The sequence below is a fragment of the Tetrahymena thermophila genome, assembly GCF_000189635.1.
Source record: "Tetrahymena thermophila SB210 genomic scaffold scf_8254747, whole genome shotgun sequence".
Lineage (NCBI taxonomy): Eukaryota > Ciliophora > Oligohymenophorea > Hymenostomatida > Tetrahymenidae > Tetrahymena > Tetrahymena thermophila.
The window spans coordinates 633,532-653,960 of NW_002476507.1; the positions used below are offsets into that span (position 1 = coordinate 633,532).

Consider the following 20,429-nt stretch of genomic DNA (forward strand, 5'->3'; position numbering starts at 1 on the left):
GTTTCCTTAATTTTATTTAATTTATTATTTCAAATTTTTTAAAAATAATATCTTAAAATATCTTAAAAATGATCTCATTCTTTATTCTTTACTTTATTTTAATAAAATATAAATCTTAGCTTCAAATAAAATTCACAATTTTTGTAATTAATTAAACATTTTGAAAGCACAATAGTTGGAAAATCTTATAATACAGATTATAATAAAATTTACATTATAAAATTCAAATAAAAATAGTTTATTAAAACTAACAAAAAAATGAAATAAAACTAATTTATTTTGTATAATTAAACTACTAATTTTAAAATAGAAAATTATTATACTAAAATTAATTACTAAAATTTTTGTTAATTTGATTGAAAATATTATGTATATATCTTTACATATTTTTTTTAGGGTAATAGTCAATAAATTATCAAACAAAAAGCATCTTTGTTTTAATTTAAATATTGGGAAAATTAAAAATTACATAAATAAAATCAAAAATTTTAAATTTAAATATCATTAACTTTTCTTATATTAAGAAAAACAGAATAATTAATAATTAGTATTTTCATATTAATATATTATTCTTTTATGAATATTTTTTTAATGGTTTTTTTTATTTTTCTTTTTAAATTTAATTGATTTATTTTATTTCATTTCTTATTTGTTTTATTTAATTATTTTAAGTTTTTTTATTTTTTTTTGTTTTGTTTTGTTTTTCTAGTTTTCTGTTTTTTTTTGCTTCTAATTTTTTTCTTTCTTTCTATTTATCTGTTTATTTTATTTTATTCTTAAATTTTATTTATTTCTTATCTATTTAAAATTTGTTTTTAATTTGGAGAAAAAATGTTTTAGTTAATATAAAATTTAGTGGAAATAAGACTATGGGGTCACTTCAAAATGAAGTAATTTGGTTGCAAAAAGCGAACCTAAACAAAACGATTTAAGCTTTCGCATTCAAAAATCTAATTGATAGTGAAATTGCAGAGAATAAGCAGTGGCTTGCTTATCTCTGTGGAATTGCTTTTTTCCTTGACTTTTCTTACTTAATCAGTGATGATATTTCAAGAAAGAAGTACTTAGCTTTTCCTTGCCTAGCATGTCCGATCAATTCTTGTTGCTAAAGTTTATCTGTCATAAAGCCATTTTTTCCTATTCTTGATACGGGTGGGTTGGTGGGGAGGATTCTTAAAAAATTGAATAGGAGTGTTTTTAGAATGCTTTCGGAGAAAAGTGCAGTCTTCGGAGATTTGTTTAATCTTTTTTTTTCTCATCTTATGCTTTGCTTTGGAATATTTGGATCTGGAAGCGTTGATCCTAAGCATAAAGATGAGATCTGCAACAATTCTGCTATATTAAAAACTTGAAAAGCACTCTTGATTAAAACTTAATATGACTATAATCGCTCTTGAAAGGTTTGAACCCAAAGATAAAAATCTTTGAGTACCTCTTAGCATATTTTTTATGGCTAGAATAACTACAGCAACGTCTGTGAATAAGAAAGATTTTGAACTCGTTTCGCTTTTGATTTTTTTTTAATTAATTAATTATATTACTAACAGTCAATCAAATTCAAATTTAAATGAAAATTAAAGATTCAAAACTTTTTGAAATTTAACACTTATTATTTATTAAAGAGAAAACAGTGTTAACACCTCAGAAGTATATATATAAACTAACCATTATTAGAGATATGTAATTATTTTTATTAAATTTATTTTTTAATAATAAATTATTAAAATTAATCTAATAAAATAATTCAAATTTAAAGTATCAATAAAAAAATTTATTTTCAAAATATTTCTAAAAAAGATAAAATTATTGAATCATCATTTTATAATTATCTTTAAATATTATATTCAATTAGTAAAATAAAATAAGTCAAATAATTTTTAAAATTTGATTTAATATGATGTAAAATCAAAGACAAAATTAAATTTTTATGAATATTTAATAATTAAATTCAAGATTCAAAACTCTTTGAAATTTAACACTTATGTAGTAATTAAAGAGAAAACACTGTTAACAACTCAGAGGTGTTTATATATATATTAACTAATGATTATTAGAGATATGTAATTATTTTTATTAAATTTATTTTTTAATAAATTATTTAAAGAAATCTAATTTAAAATAATTTAAATTTAAAGTATCTATAAAAAATTTTTTTTCAAAATATTTTTAAAAAAGATTAAATTTTTTAATCATTATTTTATAATTATCTTTAAATAATATATTCCAATAAATAATATAAAATAATCAAATAATTTTTAAAACTTAATTTGATGTAAAATCAAAAACAGAATTAAATTTCTATGAATATTTAATAATTAATATTTAGACTTATCTAACTAAAAAAAAGTTTATCAATCTAAAGAATTAGAGACCTTATATAAAATAGGAATAAGATTCTAAATAACTACTCTTAAAAATAAAATGTCAAAAATATGTTTTCGAATATGAATTTATAAAACTATTCAACACTTTTAAAAATAATTAAATAACTTAAATGCATTCTTTCTTAATGTCTATGCAAACATTATTTAATTATAAATAAATGTTATTTAAATTAAAATTAGTCCATTTAAGTTTTTAAAATAGATAACATAGTAAATTGTAAGAATTCTTTAGAGTAAAAATCAAAATCTGAAATACAATTTTTATTAGAAATTATTTGCTGGTGAAATTTTAAATTATCTTAATAAAAAATAAGTAACAATGAATTAAATTAAATATTCAATAAAATAGTGAATCAATACTGAATAAAAATCTAATTAATAACTCAAAAACAAAATAATTAGATGCATATAGATTAATATTAATCAAATAACAAATGAAATTAAAAGAAAATGATTAAACTATTTGCATTATTTTATTTCTGAAATCCTAAAGCTGATACAATTATTTTATAAATACATATATTTAAATTTCTTAAACTGATATAAACATGATTTATAAATAAATTAAACTATATTTTTTTAATATGTGTCCATTAAAAAATTTGTAATTAATTAATTTGAAGTATGAATTTATTTTGTTATATTGTTACAATATTTTTTATTATCTTTCTTAAGTTCTTAATTTTTTGAAAGTAAAATATATAAACTATGAAAAATGTTTAAGATACATAATACACATATTTGCTTAAATAATAATAAATCAACAAAATTAGAATATATAGAGTGACTAATAATTTTTGAGGTAGTGATAAAAATTTAGTATTTATTAAAAAAATTAAATATTGATAAAAGATATTTTCTACTGATTAAAAAGTAGTATCAAATTTTTATAAATCAATTTAGAAATATAATGCTCTTTATATTTAAAATATGAAAGTATATATTAAATTATTGGAAATATTTCAAAATTCCTAATCCTGTTCTGTAAAGAAGTGATTGCGTTAAAAATTATAAATAAATTTTTTCAGTTCAGCAAAATTTTAATTTACATGAAGGTATTTTTATGGAAAATTCTTTTCAAAATCCCAATCTTATGCATGTAAATATTCATATACCACTAAATTACTAGTTAATTAAATATATATTTGCTGATTTTTTTTTTCAAAATATATAATACATTGTAAGCTTTTGTGAGATATTTCAGTTTAGAATTACAGCCATACATATAAAAAGCAAAAAAAATATTAATTTTAAAGATAATGATGATTACTATAGATTATTGCAATTGAGAAAGCATTATATTAATATACGGCATTATTGATTGATATATTATTAGATTAAATAAGAAGAGTAAATTAGGTAATAGAAGTGATTAATCAAAATTTATAAATCTGATAGCTAATAATTAATTGCAGAAATTCATATGATTATAACATTTATTTGAAAAAAATTAGCACTCTATATCAAACAAATTTAATTTTCTTTATAAATTTGTTAACAGGATTATTAATTAACAAAAATAATAAAGGGCACTTTATAAACAAATACATTTGTAATTAAGAAGAAACAAAAGTACAAGAAGAATAGACTTTAATAAAGTATTTTAATAAGTCAAATATAACGCATTTAGATAAATGGAAGATAGGACTAATTAGCTTATGAACTTTGTGCTAAATGATTAAAAGCATTTAAGAAGATACCTTGAGTCTCCTTCAGTTTTTAAGCAATAAAAAAAGTCATTATTAAAATAAGAATTAAATACTAATTCAAAACCCCTTCTAAAAGGATAGTTTTTTTCCTACAGCAAGTTGCTCAAGAATTTCAAATTATTTTATTTTGAACTCTACAATAACATTCTCATAAAATACTAAGATAAAACTAAGGCTCCTCCTGTTGAGCACGTATATCTTCAGTATTGCTAAATTGGTGAGGAGAATGAAATAATTGGTGATAGTGTAGCTTATGGCATTACTCTTTAAAATGAAGAAGAAATAGCAAAACTCGTTACAGACAAATTCAATAGTCATAAGGTAAATAATTATTGATTTAAAAGCTCCTAATAAAAGCAAAAAAATGAGGATAATTTTAATAATAGCATAATATTTATATATTTTGATCCAACTACTTATATAATAACTCATTTATTATAAAAGATAATTAACAAGTTATCAAAATAAGTAGAAAACTAGGGCGATTTAAAAATAATGCCAAAGGTTTATTAGAATTATAAATTTGATAATTTAAACTATCTAAACAAAGAAAGAAACATTCAATATTGATATTGATTTTAAAAAAATTTGCTATTTCATTTTATTTGTTGATTACAAATCATTTCATAAAAATTATATTTGTTTTTTCTGAATACTTATTAAACTTTTGTTGCAAATTAAGGCTTCAGATTATTTATAGAAAATTTAACATAAAGTATTTCACTTTGAAGAACCAAATAATAAACAACTTTTTAAAGAGAATATTTTAACAATTATATGAATTAAAAACATCAAGTAAATATATTTTTCTTTCTTAATTAAAGGTTTGGATGAAGGCTTTAAGAAAATTTTGTAGATAAACTAACTTCACTCATAGATATAAGGTAGAAACTAGAATGTACGATCATTTTTATAGATGCGTAGATAAAAAGAAGAAAATGTATGCAGCTGTAAAAATAGTAAACAAAAAAGGACTCAAACCAGAATAAAAATAATTTGTAAATTAAGAAATACAAATATTTAGGAGGATTTAGAGCCCACTTCTCCCTCGTTTAAAAAAAATATATGAAGACGAAAGCTATATTTACATGACGTTTGAGTACTTTTAAGGAGAAGATTTATTTAGAATAGTTTGTGCATCTAAATTAGAAGAAATAGCTATTGCTACTCTCACTCATCATGTTCTGAAAGGCTTAAAAAGTCTTCATTCTTAGAACGTTTTTCATGGAAATCTTAAGTTAGAAAATATTATATTTGGTGCTACTTAAAGAGAAGAAAACGAGATCTTCTTAATTAATTTGAAATACAATGAAGAAATTACAGAATTTTATCGTGAACGTCTCATAAAGAAAGGAACAAATTTATACGTAGCACCAGAAGTTCTGGAGGGTGGTAAAATAGGACCTGAAATGGATATGTTTGCTTTAGGAGTGTGCGTTTTTTATATGGCTTTTGGAAAATATCCATATTCTCGTATTGAAAAAATAACATAAACCTCATCTAATACTCCTATTACTAACAATACAACTGGAAATTAAAATGGTTAACAAAATAATTAATAAAATAATTAGACTAACTCAAACAATATTGCTAAATATAAATATGACTTAGATTTAAAGATTTTAGAAAATTTGTAAAAGGAAAAAAAGCTAAATCCTTCAAAAACGAACAATCATATTTTGAGTGCAAGTGGAATTGATTTCCTAATGAGGCTACTTGATGTTAATCCTGAAACTCGTTTGCAAGCATCATAAGCTCTAACACATCACTGGTTTATTAATTTTACTACCAAGCCAACTGATAGCAAAAAAATAGCTGAATTTCGCTAAAGTAAAAAGATGCAAAGTCTTATCACCATATTAGAATGCTCAGAGATGAGTGAAAGAGAATTAGATCACACACGTCTTTCCAAGCTACGCGGATTAACATTTCAAAGTATTCACACTTAGCAAACGAATCGAACTTAAACCAATATTACTGATGTTAATTATATGAATAAATCTCAAAACCAAAATAACTAAAACAGTATTAATAATATGAATACAAGCTTTTATAACAACATCAACAATAATAATGACGTATCCACAGTCTATACCTAAGGTGGAGATTTTATTAGTGATGAAGGAAGTGTTTTAAATAATTTAATGCAAACTTTAGTTTAACCTCTATAACCAAAATTGAAAAATAGAGATAGAGGTTAAACAAACCCTTAGATATCAAGCGCATATAACTCAACAGAATAAACAAGTACAAAATTTGAATACACTAGGGCTAAGTCAAATTCAATGCATGACGATACTTAAAAAATAATTTGATTTTTATATAAAATTAAAAAAAACTAATTTCATTAATAATAAATAAATTTCACTACTTATAGAAGCCAAATGATTAAATAATACCAGAAAATTGAGAAAATCCATAATTTAATTTAAATTACAACTGTTAAATAAATTAATAAGAAAAAATACTCTTTAGTCATTGAAAGGATGTTTAATAAAAACGAATGACATCAATCAATATCTGAACATAGAAACTACCTATTTAATTAATAAGGCTAAATTTACTTAAAATATAAAAGCTTTCTTATGAGCTTATACATACTTGATTCATTTCAAACACTAATTCCAATCAACCAATCTACCAATTAACCTACCAACAATAATTTATTAATTAAGCATCTTATTACTAATTTTAATAAATTTAATTAACTTCTCTATATTTATATAAACTATTTGATATATATTAGTTTTTCTTCATTAATAAAATTAATTTAAATAAACTATTATTCTACATCTATATGCAAAAATTAATAATAAAATCTAAATGAAAATAAAATTTAGATTAAAAAATCATTTAAATTCTTCCTTGAATAGTTAATTTGAGTATTTAGAATTTTAAGATAAAATACTAGCTTGCTTTATGAATTAATTACTTGAAATTAAAGAAAGTTAATAAATAAAGTTGATATCTTCTTTGGAATAAAAAAGATTTTAAAATATAAAATTAAATATTCATTTACTTAGAAAGATTGTTATTAGAATTAAACTAAATATGAGCTAGCTTACAATGGAACAATTATAACAAGCGTATGGTGGATTAACTTTAAACACCATGGATCACAAAATATATCCAGATTAGAAAGAGTTATCTAGAGGTCCAGGAACCGCTTGCTTTCTTAGATATAATAAAGAAAATCCTAATATCAAACCATTCGTTTATAAATACGCAGATTTTAAATCTGAAGAAGAAGGAGCCAGAATTAGATAAGAAGCAAATTATGGAATTCCCTTAATTAATAGAGAAAAGTATACTTAAAAGGTTATTGATTACGTCATTGGTAAAAACACTTTTCAAGGCTTTTATGAATACATAGAAGGTAAATATAATTCTTCTCTCATAGATATTTAATATAATTTATTATTTCGTTATCAAGCAATTTTTAATAACATGGCCTTTTTTTTAAAAAAATAAAAGTTCTAAGCATCATATTGTTTACTTACTTTTATTAAATTTTATTATTAATTTATTTACTTACTAAAAAAGGAGAAAGTTTGTTTGACTACAGAGAAAGAAGAAAAGCTGAGTCAAATCCGATATTATATTAAGAAGCCGCAGCACTAACATTAGAAATATGGAAAATATTAGAGCCTTTGCATGCAAGAAATGTTAGTCATAAGAACATTAAACCTACAAATATTATTAGGAAAAAGTCGAATGGCAGGTTATACTTAGGTATGCATTCTAGAAATTCTATTTAATTGATTTATTTCTCTTAGAACCGCCTGTCTTCTTTGTTAAGTGTTAATTATTATTATTCATAATACTAACAGGGGATTTTAGCTTTGGTAACATCCTTTATGGTAAAATGCATTTTGGTATAAAATTTAATGAGTAAATGGCTTTGTACAATTTATGCTTTGATGCAGATGGTATGAATGAATCTACAATTGGTCTTAGAGTAAATATATTGTTCTTTTGTTGAAAAAAAATTTTTAAGCAGGATATAATTTTTTAAAATAGCTAGATGGATATAGTTTAGTTATGCTTTTCTGTTCACTTTTAGGTAAAAAACTCTGCTTAGGATAGTTTAACAAAGGAAATCCAACAAATTTTATCAACATGTCAGGCCTTAATCCTCCAGTTCCTGATGTGGTAATAGATAACATCAAGTTTTTATCAATAGGAGATGCATTTGGAAACAGATAACCTTTAACAGAAGTTATTAGAATATTGAGCATGTGGTCTAACTCTGAAGCATAAATATTCAAATAAATATAGTATTAAGTATCAGATGAAATTAAAGCAATAGCAAATTTAGAAATAATGCCTGATAAAGTAATTATGATCCATCCGTAAAATCTTTATTAATTTTTTTTTTAATTTTCGAAAAAAAATAAAACAATTTAAAACCATTTTTTAAAAAAAGGTGTTCAAATATTTCTGATGAGCAATTCTTTAGTTATATGACTTGCTTATATAACAAATAGAGATAACCTTACAAAAAAATTAATATACACTTTGGGTAAATTAAATAAAATTGTTTGATCTTATGGCTAAATATTTGATTTATTTATTTATTTAAAGAGGGAATATGATAACTCAGCACTCATTTTTTAGAATGGTTGATGCGTTAGAAAATTTAAATACTTCAAATTTGAAAAATTTATCTATCTAAATGAATTACAATAATTTACAAAATATTTACAATTTTGTAATTAAGTTCAAGCAGCTTAAACTTCCTTGTCTTGAGAAGCTATCAATAGGATTCAAGTAATTATTTTCATTATATTGATAATTTATTTTACAATTATATTTCTTGAAAAATAAATAGCTCCTGTTAAATTTATTCAGAAAATATTTTGTTCTTCATTGATTCAGTGTTAAATTAAGACTTTTAAAATCTCAAAAAACTATTCCTTGATTTCAGGTAATTAATTAATAAAAAAATTTTATTTCACTATCTGATGAGAATTTATTAAAAAATTATTTTAGAGGAAATTGCAACACTTCAGAAAATGAATAAATACTCGACACTTTTTCTAAGCTAAGACAGAAGTATAAGTAAAAGATAAACTCAAAAGATCCTAAAAATAGAGAAAGATTTATAGTTAAATTCTCATAAGATATAGTCTCATGATTTATAAATTTAATGTTTTTCATTTTATTAATTATTAAAATAGATAATAGGATTTTTTTTTTTATAAAGCATTTATATTTTGAAAAAATTAAATATTTAAAAATAATTATCACCAAATTAACAAATACAAAATAAATACTTTTTATCAATTTTAGAAATGACCAATTAATAAATAAATCTCAACCAAATATGATTTTTTAAAACTAAAATATTTAAATAAAAAAAATACATTTTTAAAAATTTTAAATTTGAAGATTTTTTTGTTTTTTAAATTGAAATATTAAAAACACATTATGAAATACATAAAATAAATATTTATATTATATTAATTTCTCTCAAACTGCTAAAAGAATTATAGATGATATAAAAAATATAGCATACCCCACTACAAGGTATCTACTAACATTTTTATTTGCTTTAAGGGAATTTGCATTAAGAACAATAATATTTCCAATTACTATTCCAATCATTATCAGTAATATGACTTTGAAATATTAATGAAAAACTACATTTACATTAGAACTTACATTAGCAATTGAGCTAACAATGCAAACTATGCCTAATACGATACCTAATTTAAATATTCCTAACTGTAAAAAGGTTAACAAAAAGTCTACTGGATCTTTTTCCTTTTTAGCAAATTAGTAATTATATATGAAGAAAGGGAGTTGCAAAAATAATCCTGTAACAGAAATACTTAAAACTGAATTATGAGAATAGAACAGATATCCAGCAATATTATCAATTAAGTATTAGAGACATACCATCAAAGCACATATAATAACCATATTTACCAAGAAGCTACCAGCTAGTTTTCTGTGAGAGGGATTTAAGTGGTAATTTGGTAACAGATATCTATTTTATATTAAAAATTTATTATAAAGATAATATCAAGAATATTTATAAATAAAATTACATTATTAAATGGATTGGGAAGAAAATTATGTAGCAGAATATGTCGAAAGGATGAGAAGGAAACGCTAAGCTAACTTGGAACTTTTCTTATTAACCAAATACATCATCATATTAATTATCCATCATTTAAATCATTTATGGGTCTTCATTCATCATCAAATTTGGCTTTACATCTTTTTCTGATTAGTTATCTTTTAATTGCTATTAGTAGCCATTTCCAAATTTGTTACTAAAATTATCCATATTTTCTGACTCAGCATCATCATTCTTAATTTTTCTTTCTGAGTTAGGTTTTTTTGACTCAGCTTAATCTTCTATATCACCTCCTCCTTCCTTACGAATTAATACATCTTCTTCATTTACTTCATTCTAAATTTATTTTTATTCAAATTCTTACTAAGACTATTGATCAGAAGGCAAAGAACAATTTTTAACAGGAGCAAATAATTTTGCATAATTGATGCTTCTTTAATTTTTTTCATCTTTGTGTTTATTACGGATTGCAAAAATAACTGTGTAAACAGCAACTTACCACTTTGTGTATACATCTTTTTTCTTCTATTCTGAATTAATTGAATAAAATTTAAGCTCTAAATATAATTTAATTTATTTTACAATCTTTATATTTGACACGAATCAAAGCATCCATTCTTCTAATTTTCTTTTAAAGTTCTTCATCTGTCTTATCAACACAATTTTTATATGAAAGTTCTGTAATTGATATTCTTCTTTTCTTTTACCTAGCTTATTCATCAGCATTGAATAAATCGTCTTCGTGCTTAAGACCAACTAATAAGAACATTTCTTCTCTAATAGTCTCATTGTATGATTAAAGGATTATATGACTGAAATAGTAGCATATCATTACTAAACCAGCCCACCAAGTTACAAGGTTTTCGAATAAAAATATAATAAACAGAGATAAACCAACACAATACCAAATAGAATCACGTAGAAGTTACCATCCATCAATATCACTACCTTCTTTCTTAACAGGTAAAATAACCTAATTTTACAAATTATTTTGAGAAAAAAATAATAATTTTATCAAGCAATTAAATGAGAGCTTTTTTGGTATTTGATAATTAATTGATTTTAAAAATTATTTACTAAAATAAGAATTAAGCCATAAATTAGGAATATATTTATCATATCAGTACTGAATATTAACATTATTCCAGAATCATAATCAGTTCTGATAACACAACACATAGCAAAAGCTAAAACAGGTATTGAATTCAAGACACAATAAACTAGAGGTCTATATATTTCCTTATCTTCTTCTTCTTTATACTATATTTTAAAATTTGTTGCTTCATTTACAAATAAATAAATGTTTTGGTAATATAATATCTGAATAAAGCCTTTTGAATTAAATATAATATTATTACATTCACTAAATAAACTATATCTTCTATGATATGATTAAAAAACTTCACAGAAAGGTAGTAGATAAAAGCGAATACATATATAGTACCTATTTCAAATTAAAAAAGTATTATAATATAAATATTATATCAAATCAGATGCTAATTATTAATAAATATTATTTAATATTTATTATTTTTTTTTGTTACCAACTATTCCTCCTGCTACTTATCCTCCGCTTGTGAATGCCTCGTTACTATGACTTGAAAGTATTCTGCTATGGTATGAGTAATCACTTCTCAAATTATTGTTTATAAATTCATTTATTGCTTCTGTAGAATTCATATTATCTATCTTCCCACTCTTTTAAAATCAAACCTAAAAAAAGTAGATGTTTTATAATTTATTATATTAAATTTTGATACTATAAATAATAATTCAAAAGCATAAGTCATATATATAACAATAAACTTTATCTCTGAAATTATTTATTTATTTCAGAATGTATTAAAGTCAGTTGTCAATTTGCCAATGACTCAATATCTCAAAATGATATAAATAAAAAAAAAACAGGTAAATTTTATAAAAACAAACATTATTTAAATGCAATTTTTACCTTTAGGACAACCTTTAAAATCAATATCAAAAATGGTTTATATTTTAAATAATATAATTTTTGTTTCACTTATATAAATACCCTTAAAAATACTTTCTTCTATTAAATAGCTAAATAATATTATGTTAAATTTAGCATTTTTTATTAGTCAAAACATAACTTATATTTGGATTTTCATTAAATGAATACCAGCAAGTTAAATTTTTGAAAATGATAAATTAAGATATTTATTAAAAAGCAAAACAATTGAGCTAAAATAATTAGATAAATGATATTTTTAAAGATTTTTTGTGTGTTTTAATAATAAAAAATTATTTTAGATGGATTATAAAATTTAATAAGGCTAATCTTAAAAATGAAAAATTTATATTAAATCTAACATATATATATTCATTAAAACTATATAACCAAAACCAAAATGTTGTTTATTTGTGTGAATAATCTGAAGTAAATTAACTAGACTAATTAGAATTTAATTTCTATAAATTTACATTAAATAAAGTAAATTTTCAATAATTTAAAATAAAATAATTAACTTACCATAATCATTGCAATGCAAGGTGAAATTTTAAAGTTATTTTTTTATGACACCTTAAATTCATTATTTATTGAATGCCCTAAGTAAAACTTGAATAGATATCTTAATAAATGAGGAATTGAAGGATATATAATTTAAAAAGCATACATTCTAAATATAATTTATTTAATTATAATATGCTTTTTACATTTATAAATAAAAATTATTTCTTAAAGTTGAAATTAAATTATTTTGATGTGGTATTTTATAATTGAATATATTAAATATTTTACAATAAAACAAACAATATTTCAAGGTTTTTACTATCTTTTTCCTCATAAGATATTATTTATTATACAAGTAAACTTATTCTAACTAGAATTTTTATGAATAAATATTTAAATTTTTTTATTTATATCAATTAGTTTAAGATATTCTTAAATCTTATGGATTTCTCTTAGTGAACTTTTAAATCATTTTAATTAAGTGCTTTTTTAATACAATAATCAGGATAAGCAAGAAAGTAAATAAACCAAAAATTAAATAGATATAGTTGATAGTCTAATCAGTGTCATCTAGGCTTTATATGAAGGGTGAAGAAAAGCTTTACAATTCTATATTATTATGTATTATTAAATTATTTCTATCAATATCTAGTTCATAATCAGACCCTGATTATTCTGTTGGATCTTAAAATGTTTTTAAAACAAATACTAAACATAATAACTAGAATAGTTAAATCTTAAGAAACCATTTATCTCTTCTTCCTTGAGATTTAGTTCTGATATACATACCAAATTAAGTTTAGTTATGAATTTGAGAACTAAGTTATTACTAGAGTTCATTTATTGGTTTTTTATTTTATGAATATAAAAAAACAATTTCATATATTAATTTTAGATTTTATAGAGTATTAATTAGGAGTTCAATGAAGTAAATATTTTAATTTTTTCTATACCTTTAATTTACTAAAATCTTTTTATTTTTTTTATCTTCGCAATGGTCAATTTAAGATGAAAGCTGCTGAATTTCTGAATATAGCTTTTAATACATTATTACCATAGATTCTAAACATAAATTAAGATTTTGAAAAATATCCACATTTTATTAGAATAGTTGCTTCAACTTCTACTTCTTATTTACATTTTAACCAACACTTATGAATGTGATTTCTTCAAAGTGAATATTCAAAAACTATTATTGAAATTATTAAATTTCATTCAAATTATGGTTCATTTCTAAATAAATAAATATCTCTATCATTAATTTTAAAGATAGCCTGTTAGCAATTTCTAAATCTAGAGTGTAATAATATAGGTCTTTTTTAGCTTGCTTACTTAGATCCTCTTTAATTTATTTAATTTAAGGATTGATTTGATCTCTTAATTCTTGAAATATTTATATTACAGGATTGAAAAATAATTGTTCTTAATCCATTTTTTATTTTTAGAAATTTTATTTATTGATAATTGAAAAATGAATTCAGGTTGATTAGCTTTTTTTTAATTTAAAAAAAAAATAAATTAATAACATTAATTCAGATATTTATATTAATCACTAATTTATTTGAAATAGATAATAAAACTAATTTTTTAGTATAGTAGAAAAATAACCTGATAAGGTAATCATAAATACTGTTAAGATGATAATAAAATTATAATTGAGTATTTTTTTTATTTGACTCGCTTGTGAGTAATTAGTAAAATAAATACTTTTATTAATTTCCATGAGTAAATTGGATACATATACAAACTTATTAAATAACACCAATAAATATATATATACAATTTTAAGCTTTTGGTTCATTCTTAAATAAATAAATAAAGGTTTTTTTACTTAGTTAAAGTTCTTAAAACAAAACTCAATAAAAAATAAAAAATGGTGAAGATGAATACATTTATGTCTATTTAATGCAATTCAGTGCTTTATACTTAACCAATCTATTAATTTATTTTTTATCATATTTTTACATTCTGGTTTAATGTGTTTTTTAGCTATCTTTTACCTTATATCTTTATTAAAAAATAGAAAAAAATTAATGATTGATCTGATCTGATCAGAATTATAATTTAATTTACAATTTTATAGAACGCGGGTAGCATATTTTATATCTAAATATTATCTTCTAAGAAGCCAACCTCTGACATTTTTTTAAATAGTCTTAATTCTACATTAGTAGTTTTAACTCATATAAAGTTATTCGTCTTTTTCTAATAAAAAAAGTTAGAAAATTTAATTCATATTTTTAGATTGTAAAATTTACCATCAAATTCTGTTGCATCTCTTTGTTTATCCTTATAGGCTTTATTTACTTCAGAATAATTTCGCAAGTATTTATGTTTCTTATTTGCCTTATCTAAATTATCTTGTGATAATAACTTATTTTATTCTAAAGGTCTAAAAACTTTGGAGTATTCATCTTCATCGTCATCATCATCTTCTTCTTCTTCATCATCTTCATCATCATAGTCATCTACATCATAGTCTTCTTCTTCATCTTCCTCTAAGTAAGACTCACTTTTTTCCAATTCAGTAAGCGAAAAGAACTCACCTTCTTAATTGTTCATATTATTTTTCTTTTTTAAAACTCTTTCCTTTTTTTTATTTAAATCCTTAAGTTAATGAGAGATTGCATTCAGATTTTTAATTAAATCATTTTCGTTAGATGGTTCACATAAATCTTTAATATCTAGGTAATTATCTTCCTATTCATCTTAATCATTCCAGCTAATATGGTCATTTAGACTGCTGTTATTAATCGAATCATGTAAAGTAACTTCTCTGACCAACATATCTAATATATTTCTACTCTAAATTTTTTTATTTTTAAATGAAATAAATAAAACTCACAAATTTAAATTTATTGCAAAGACTAAATTAAATTTTTGAAATATTTGATTTAATACCTAATATATAGTACCAAGATTCAGTAAGCTACTAATTTATTGAATATCTCCTTTAATTTAACCACCTTGCAATTATTAATTGAGATTTTCTCCAAGTGCTCCGCTTTTGATTAAAATCTCAACAATTTTCTATGCATTTCAAAACAAAAGATTTATTATGGTTTTAATGAAAATAGAAAGCTTACTTCTTAATTTAGAGCAAATGCAAGTTATAAAGGAGTAATTTTATTTTTTGATTGCAAATTTAAATTGCAGTCGAATTCTTTTAATATATTAAAAGAGCTATCGAACCCAAGAATTACGACATAGTGAATTAACCCGTATCCATTGTCGTCTACTTAATCGATCCATTTTTTAATTTAATTTTTTTTTAAATTACCTTCTGCAATACTTAAAATCTTTTAATAAAAATAAGCAAATTAAATAAAGAAAAAAATTATTTTTATTATACATTAGTTAGTAAGGTATTAAAATTCTAGTTATTTAAATTATCAAGACTATCTCTTAAGCTCTCAAGAATGGCCTATAAATCTTTCCTTTTCTATTTTGAATCGCCATCTTACTAAACGAAATCAATTTGAACATGGTTAGAAAATCCTGCTTAATTAGATTTAGAATTTGAAGATTGACTTATAAAATCTTAAATGCTATTCAGCTTATCTATTATTCTAACCTTAAACTCATTTTCTTTATAAAAAAATAATTATATAAATAGAAAAATATTATTTATTTATTTACTATAAAACTCATCGTCTTAGTTGAAGATTACTTTCTTTGATATTTACTTCTTTTTCTTTTTATCTTAGTTTCTAAATTCAAAGTATGATGGTTTATCATCAATGCAATCTATTCTCTGATCCTCCAAGTATATTTAAAGTTTGACGATTCCTTTTTCATGTGGTGGGACTATTATAATTAGAATTTCAGATAATTAATTAATATCCAATATTTAATTTTTTTAAATTACCAAAACACTTCAAGACACCTGGCTGGATACAGTAAGCAGGCACTTTTTCACTTCCAAATCCAATTTAAAATTAGCTCATTTAATATTCACTCAAATTGCTTAAAGCAGGAAGAAAACACAAAACCATCTTACTTCCTCCTTTTGTATAATCCCATTCAGGAGAATATTCAGTCACTTTTATAGGAACTCTGCGATTCTCATTTTATTAATTAGTGTTTGAATTTTGCTAATTTTTTTTAGAGCTATTAGTTATTTATTTCTGCCCTTCTTCTTGAATCTAGTTTTCATTATAGGTATTATTATTATTATTATTATTATTTTAATTGCAAACATTAGTGCTACTTTAATTATAGCTTGTACTGCTATTTAAATTGTAAGGAATATTATTATTTTAATTGCAATTATTATTATTATTATTTTAATTATATTAACTATTATTATTTTAATTATATTAACTATTATTGTTTTAATTATAATGATTACTGGTATTGTTATTTTGATTATAAGAATTGTTGTTATTTTAATTAAATGAATTGCTATTACTACTATTTGAATTATAAGAATTACTGTTATTTTTATTGTTTAAATTGTAAGAATTATTATTATTATTAGTATTTTAATTATAGGTATTTTGAATAAAATTTTGATCAAATTATTATTTTTTTTCAATTTATGGAATCTGGCATATTACATTTTAGTTTATTTATATATTTTCATCAGGTTATTAGATAACATCTTTGTGATTGTTGTAAAATGTATTTTATTATTTTTTTTGGCTTAAGATCTTTTAATTGAGGTCCAATTAATTCTAGCTATCTAAATTTAATTATGGTAATTACTATTCCTAAATAAATAACTTTTAATTTTAATTTGGAATAAAAATACTTTGATTCTTAACTTCATAGTTTAAATTTTTGAATTTTTAATTATTTTCATTTTAAACATTTATATTTTAAGCATTATTAAAAATACCTAAATGATTATTATCTGCCTAATTTTATGGATAAGTCATGCTTTCAATCAAATTTTAGTCAGTTTACTATCTTATATTTCCAAATTCTAACTTTTAAAGTCTTTCCTCAAGTTCAATTATTCTTTCCTGAAGTTTTGAGTAAGAGGGAGGATTAGTAAATTAATTGCTGACTGTATCTTTGTTTAAATAATTTAATAATTGATTAGTATTGCTACTTTTAATTGGATTATCTTTTTAAATTTGTTGTTGCTATTACAACTAAATTTAATTGAATTATCTTGAATGAATTTATGATTGTTTTTAATGATTACCTTTCTAGAATACTTAATTTTCCTAATTAATTTAGAATGAGTTATTTTATTAGTTAATATGCGACTGCATGGTAGAATTGCTAGGGAACTATCCACTTTATTTTTATGATTCATAAATATTAGTTTAATAGTTTTTTATAAATGTTGCCCCGTTAGTATTTTACAAGTTAGTATTTCTATTTATGTATTCACTTTCTTCGTATACATTCTACTAAATGCTGTTATCAGTATTTCTAAAATTTTCTTCACCATATTGAATCATTTCATCAAAATTTCTTTCCAAATCTAGCTGTTAAAACTCATGATTTCTATTTTAGATTTAATTTGACCTATCAATACCTTAATAAGAGTCATAGTTTCCCTTATATTATTGTTAATTATTTGTATTGCTATATTAATCATGCTACCAATCTTCTAAATCATTATAATTATTGTTTTACTACGCTTGTTAAATTTATTATGTTATTGTATAATTAATATTTAAAGGAATTTAATGATTTGCTGAATGACCCTCACTATTAATATCCAACTTTAAATCATATTCGCCATCTTAAGATAAAATATTATAAAATTCACATGGGTTGTTAGTATTATTCTTACATTAATTTATGAGAGGTATATTTTGTTAATAAATTTTTTTATTTTGTTGTTGGTTTTAATTCTAAATTTACATATTTTACTATGTTTCAAATTAATTTTTTACAATCTAATCATTTTCTTCTTCCATAGCACTCGAATTTATATTTTGTTGTTAAATTCTAATTTTATTAATAAATAAAATTTAATTATATTTGAAAAAATGTATTATGACTGTTAACAATTAATAAAACAACAATAATAATATATAATATTATCAATAGAAAATAAATAAGTTTATGAGTCAATAATTTTTACAATTATGTTTTTTGCTGCTGGTTTGCAGGATATTTGCAATTTGATAGACTAAATTATGATTTATTAGTATTGCCTGATAGCTGGTACCTTTCATTGTTCTCTTGTAATTTCTAACTTATAATTTAATTTGTAGAGCAAACTGGAGATGAATTAGAATAGTAAGAAGATTCTTCTTAATTGAATAATGTATAATCATTCAAATGAAACGGATGTTCTTTTGATGAACACTCTAAATCACTTGTTGCACTTATTGTTGTGCTATTTAATATGTTATTGTTATTGCTTAAATGTCTTTAAAGAAAATCTTTTTTTTACTATAAGAACTCTTCTTTCGAAGCCTAGTTATTTTATGTCTATTATTACTGCTCTTAAATTAATTAAGATTCCAATTAATTATTTATGTTCAAGTTTTTTTTTTAGATATCTTAATAATCTGTTTCTACTGAGTTACTACTTTGAATCTATTATTAATTGCTTTGAATTGATGTCCCACTGCTACTTTATATAGATAGAGAAGTTTCTTTTACTGAATTACTAGATGCACCCGCTGTATCCTTTAGATAATGTACAAAAAAATACTAGCCATCTGGAAAAAGCTTATAAATTCTTCGGTTCATTACAATAATCTTTTCTTCACCTTCAAGCAATCCGTTAATTATATAGGAGTAATAACATGTAATAGCCTTTTAAAAGGAAGGTTAAGTAAATTTTAAATTATGAGTAAAAAAATCATGATAGTGTATTGTTATTTCAAAGAAAATATATTCTCCTAATAGTATTTATCAAAAATAAGCAAAATATATTTGGTTGGTTGATTGGTTTATGTTTTGCTTATTGTTTTTTGTATGTAGCGTAAAATAGAAGAACTATGTAAATTTTATATAGTTTTCTGTTGTGTAAATTTTTATTTTGTTTGAAAAAGTTTTTAAGACTATTTTTTAAAAAAAAAATTATACATTTTCGCCGCCTATCCTAAGATTTTCATTATCTTCACGAAATCCTATTCCTTATTTCCTTGGCATGTATGTCCAACCATCTTATTTCCATTTCTAAAAAAAAATTATTTTATATAGAACTACAATTTACTAATTTCTACAAACAAATAATAATAAAAATAAAATTTTACTCTCTTAATTATTTTAGAATCAAGAATAAATATGTCCCCATTTTAAGGCTTTGTAGGTATTTTTTCAACTATCAAACCTTTAGGAGGGTCTTTAAGAATTTATAAAATTTCTTAGCTTTTTAACCAACGAATTTTAGCAGTATTTATTAAAGAAATTTCATTCATTTTTAACTTATGTATGTATATATTTAAGAGATATTGAATTTATTCTGTAATTTGTTTGTTTTTTACATGAATGCAAATGAATAAATAAATATCTATTTGGCTTTTAGCATGATAAGCTAATAGAATTAATTCACATTACAAATAAATTCATTGAAAATATATAGTTGATTGATGATTATATACTATTTTTAAAATTGATTAGTAATAATTAATTACAAGGCATCTTTACGCTTCATTGTTATTAAATTAATTTTTATTATATATAATTATATTTTGTAAATAAATTAAATTCTATAATATATTTTGTAAATATATTAAATTCATTCATAAATTAATTATGAATTTCTAAATTTATTTATTTGATAATAAAATAAATACTTTTAATTTTATAAAATTATTTTATTTATGGCAAAAAGATATTTATGTATTTATTTCACTACA

At 21.7% G+C, this 20,429-nt stretch overlaps 6 protein-coding genes across 6 annotated transcripts; 3 read left to right on the forward strand and 3 right to left on the reverse strand. All coding sequences in view use genetic code 6, as the record gives it.

Annotated features, from left to right (window-relative positions):
- Window positions 1-869: 869 nt before the first annotated feature.
- On the forward strand, window positions 870-1,352 carry TTHERM_000145379 (transmembrane protein, putative; the record flags this gene model as incomplete). The annotated part of the gene is made up of 1 exon (XM_012796354.1): window positions 870-1,352. The coding sequence occupies one exon, from the start codon at window positions 870-872 to the stop codon at window positions 1,350-1,352; it is 483 nt and encodes a 160-aa protein (XP_012651808.1).
- Window positions 1,353-4,018: 2,666 nt separating this feature from the next.
- Window positions 4,019-6,408, forward strand: TTHERM_00145380 (Serine/Threonine kinase domain protein; the record flags this gene model as incomplete). The annotated part of the gene is made up of 2 exons (XM_001011178.3): window positions 4,019-4,414; window positions 4,918-6,408. 2 exons carry the CDS (start codon window positions 4,019-4,021, stop codon window positions 6,406-6,408), a joined length of 1,887 nt encoding a protein of 628 aa, XP_001011178.1.
- Window positions 6,409-7,144: 736 nt separating this feature from the next.
- Window positions 7,145-9,230, forward strand: TTHERM_00145390 (kinase domain protein; the record flags this gene model as incomplete). The annotated part of the gene is made up of 8 exons (XM_001011179.3): window positions 7,145-7,469; window positions 7,637-7,825; window positions 7,924-8,051; window positions 8,114-8,445; window positions 8,520-8,615; window positions 8,678-8,863; window positions 8,925-9,020; window positions 9,086-9,230. 8 exons carry the CDS (start codon window positions 7,145-7,147, stop codon window positions 9,228-9,230), a joined length of 1,497 nt encoding a protein of 498 aa, XP_001011179.2.
- Window positions 9,231-9,565: 335 nt separating this feature from the next.
- TTHERM_00145400 (Mg2+-specific channel-like exchanger, putative) lies at window positions 9,566-11,858 on the reverse strand (the record flags this gene model as incomplete). The annotated part of the gene is made up of 6 exons (XM_001011180.3): window positions 9,566-10,085; window positions 10,147-10,708; window positions 10,761-11,151; window positions 11,256-11,438; window positions 11,537-11,622; window positions 11,723-11,858. 6 exons carry the CDS (start codon window positions 11,856-11,858, stop codon window positions 9,566-9,568), a joined length of 1,878 nt encoding a protein of 625 aa, XP_001011180.1.
- A 1,294-nt stretch (window positions 11,859-13,152) lies between these two features.
- Window positions 13,153-13,749, reverse strand: TTHERM_000145409 (hypothetical protein; the record flags this gene model as incomplete). The annotated part of the gene is made up of 1 exon (XM_012796355.1): window positions 13,153-13,749. The coding sequence occupies one exon, from the start codon at window positions 13,747-13,749 to the stop codon at window positions 13,153-13,155; it is 597 nt and encodes a 198-aa protein (XP_012651809.1).
- An 814-nt stretch (window positions 13,750-14,563) lies between these two features.
- TTHERM_00145410 (IQ calmodulin-binding motif protein, putative) lies at window positions 14,564-19,988 on the reverse strand (the record flags this gene model as incomplete). The annotated part of the gene is made up of 11 exons (XM_001011181.2): window positions 14,564-14,658; window positions 14,725-14,856; window positions 14,910-15,456; window positions 15,553-15,681; window positions 15,738-15,950; window positions 16,004-16,239; window positions 16,291-16,458; window positions 16,520-18,561; window positions 18,698-19,380; window positions 19,654-19,746; window positions 19,824-19,988. 11 exons carry the CDS (start codon window positions 19,986-19,988, stop codon window positions 14,564-14,566), a joined length of 4,503 nt encoding a protein of 1,500 aa, XP_001011181.2.
- Between the last annotated feature and the right edge of the window lie 441 nt (window positions 19,989-20,429).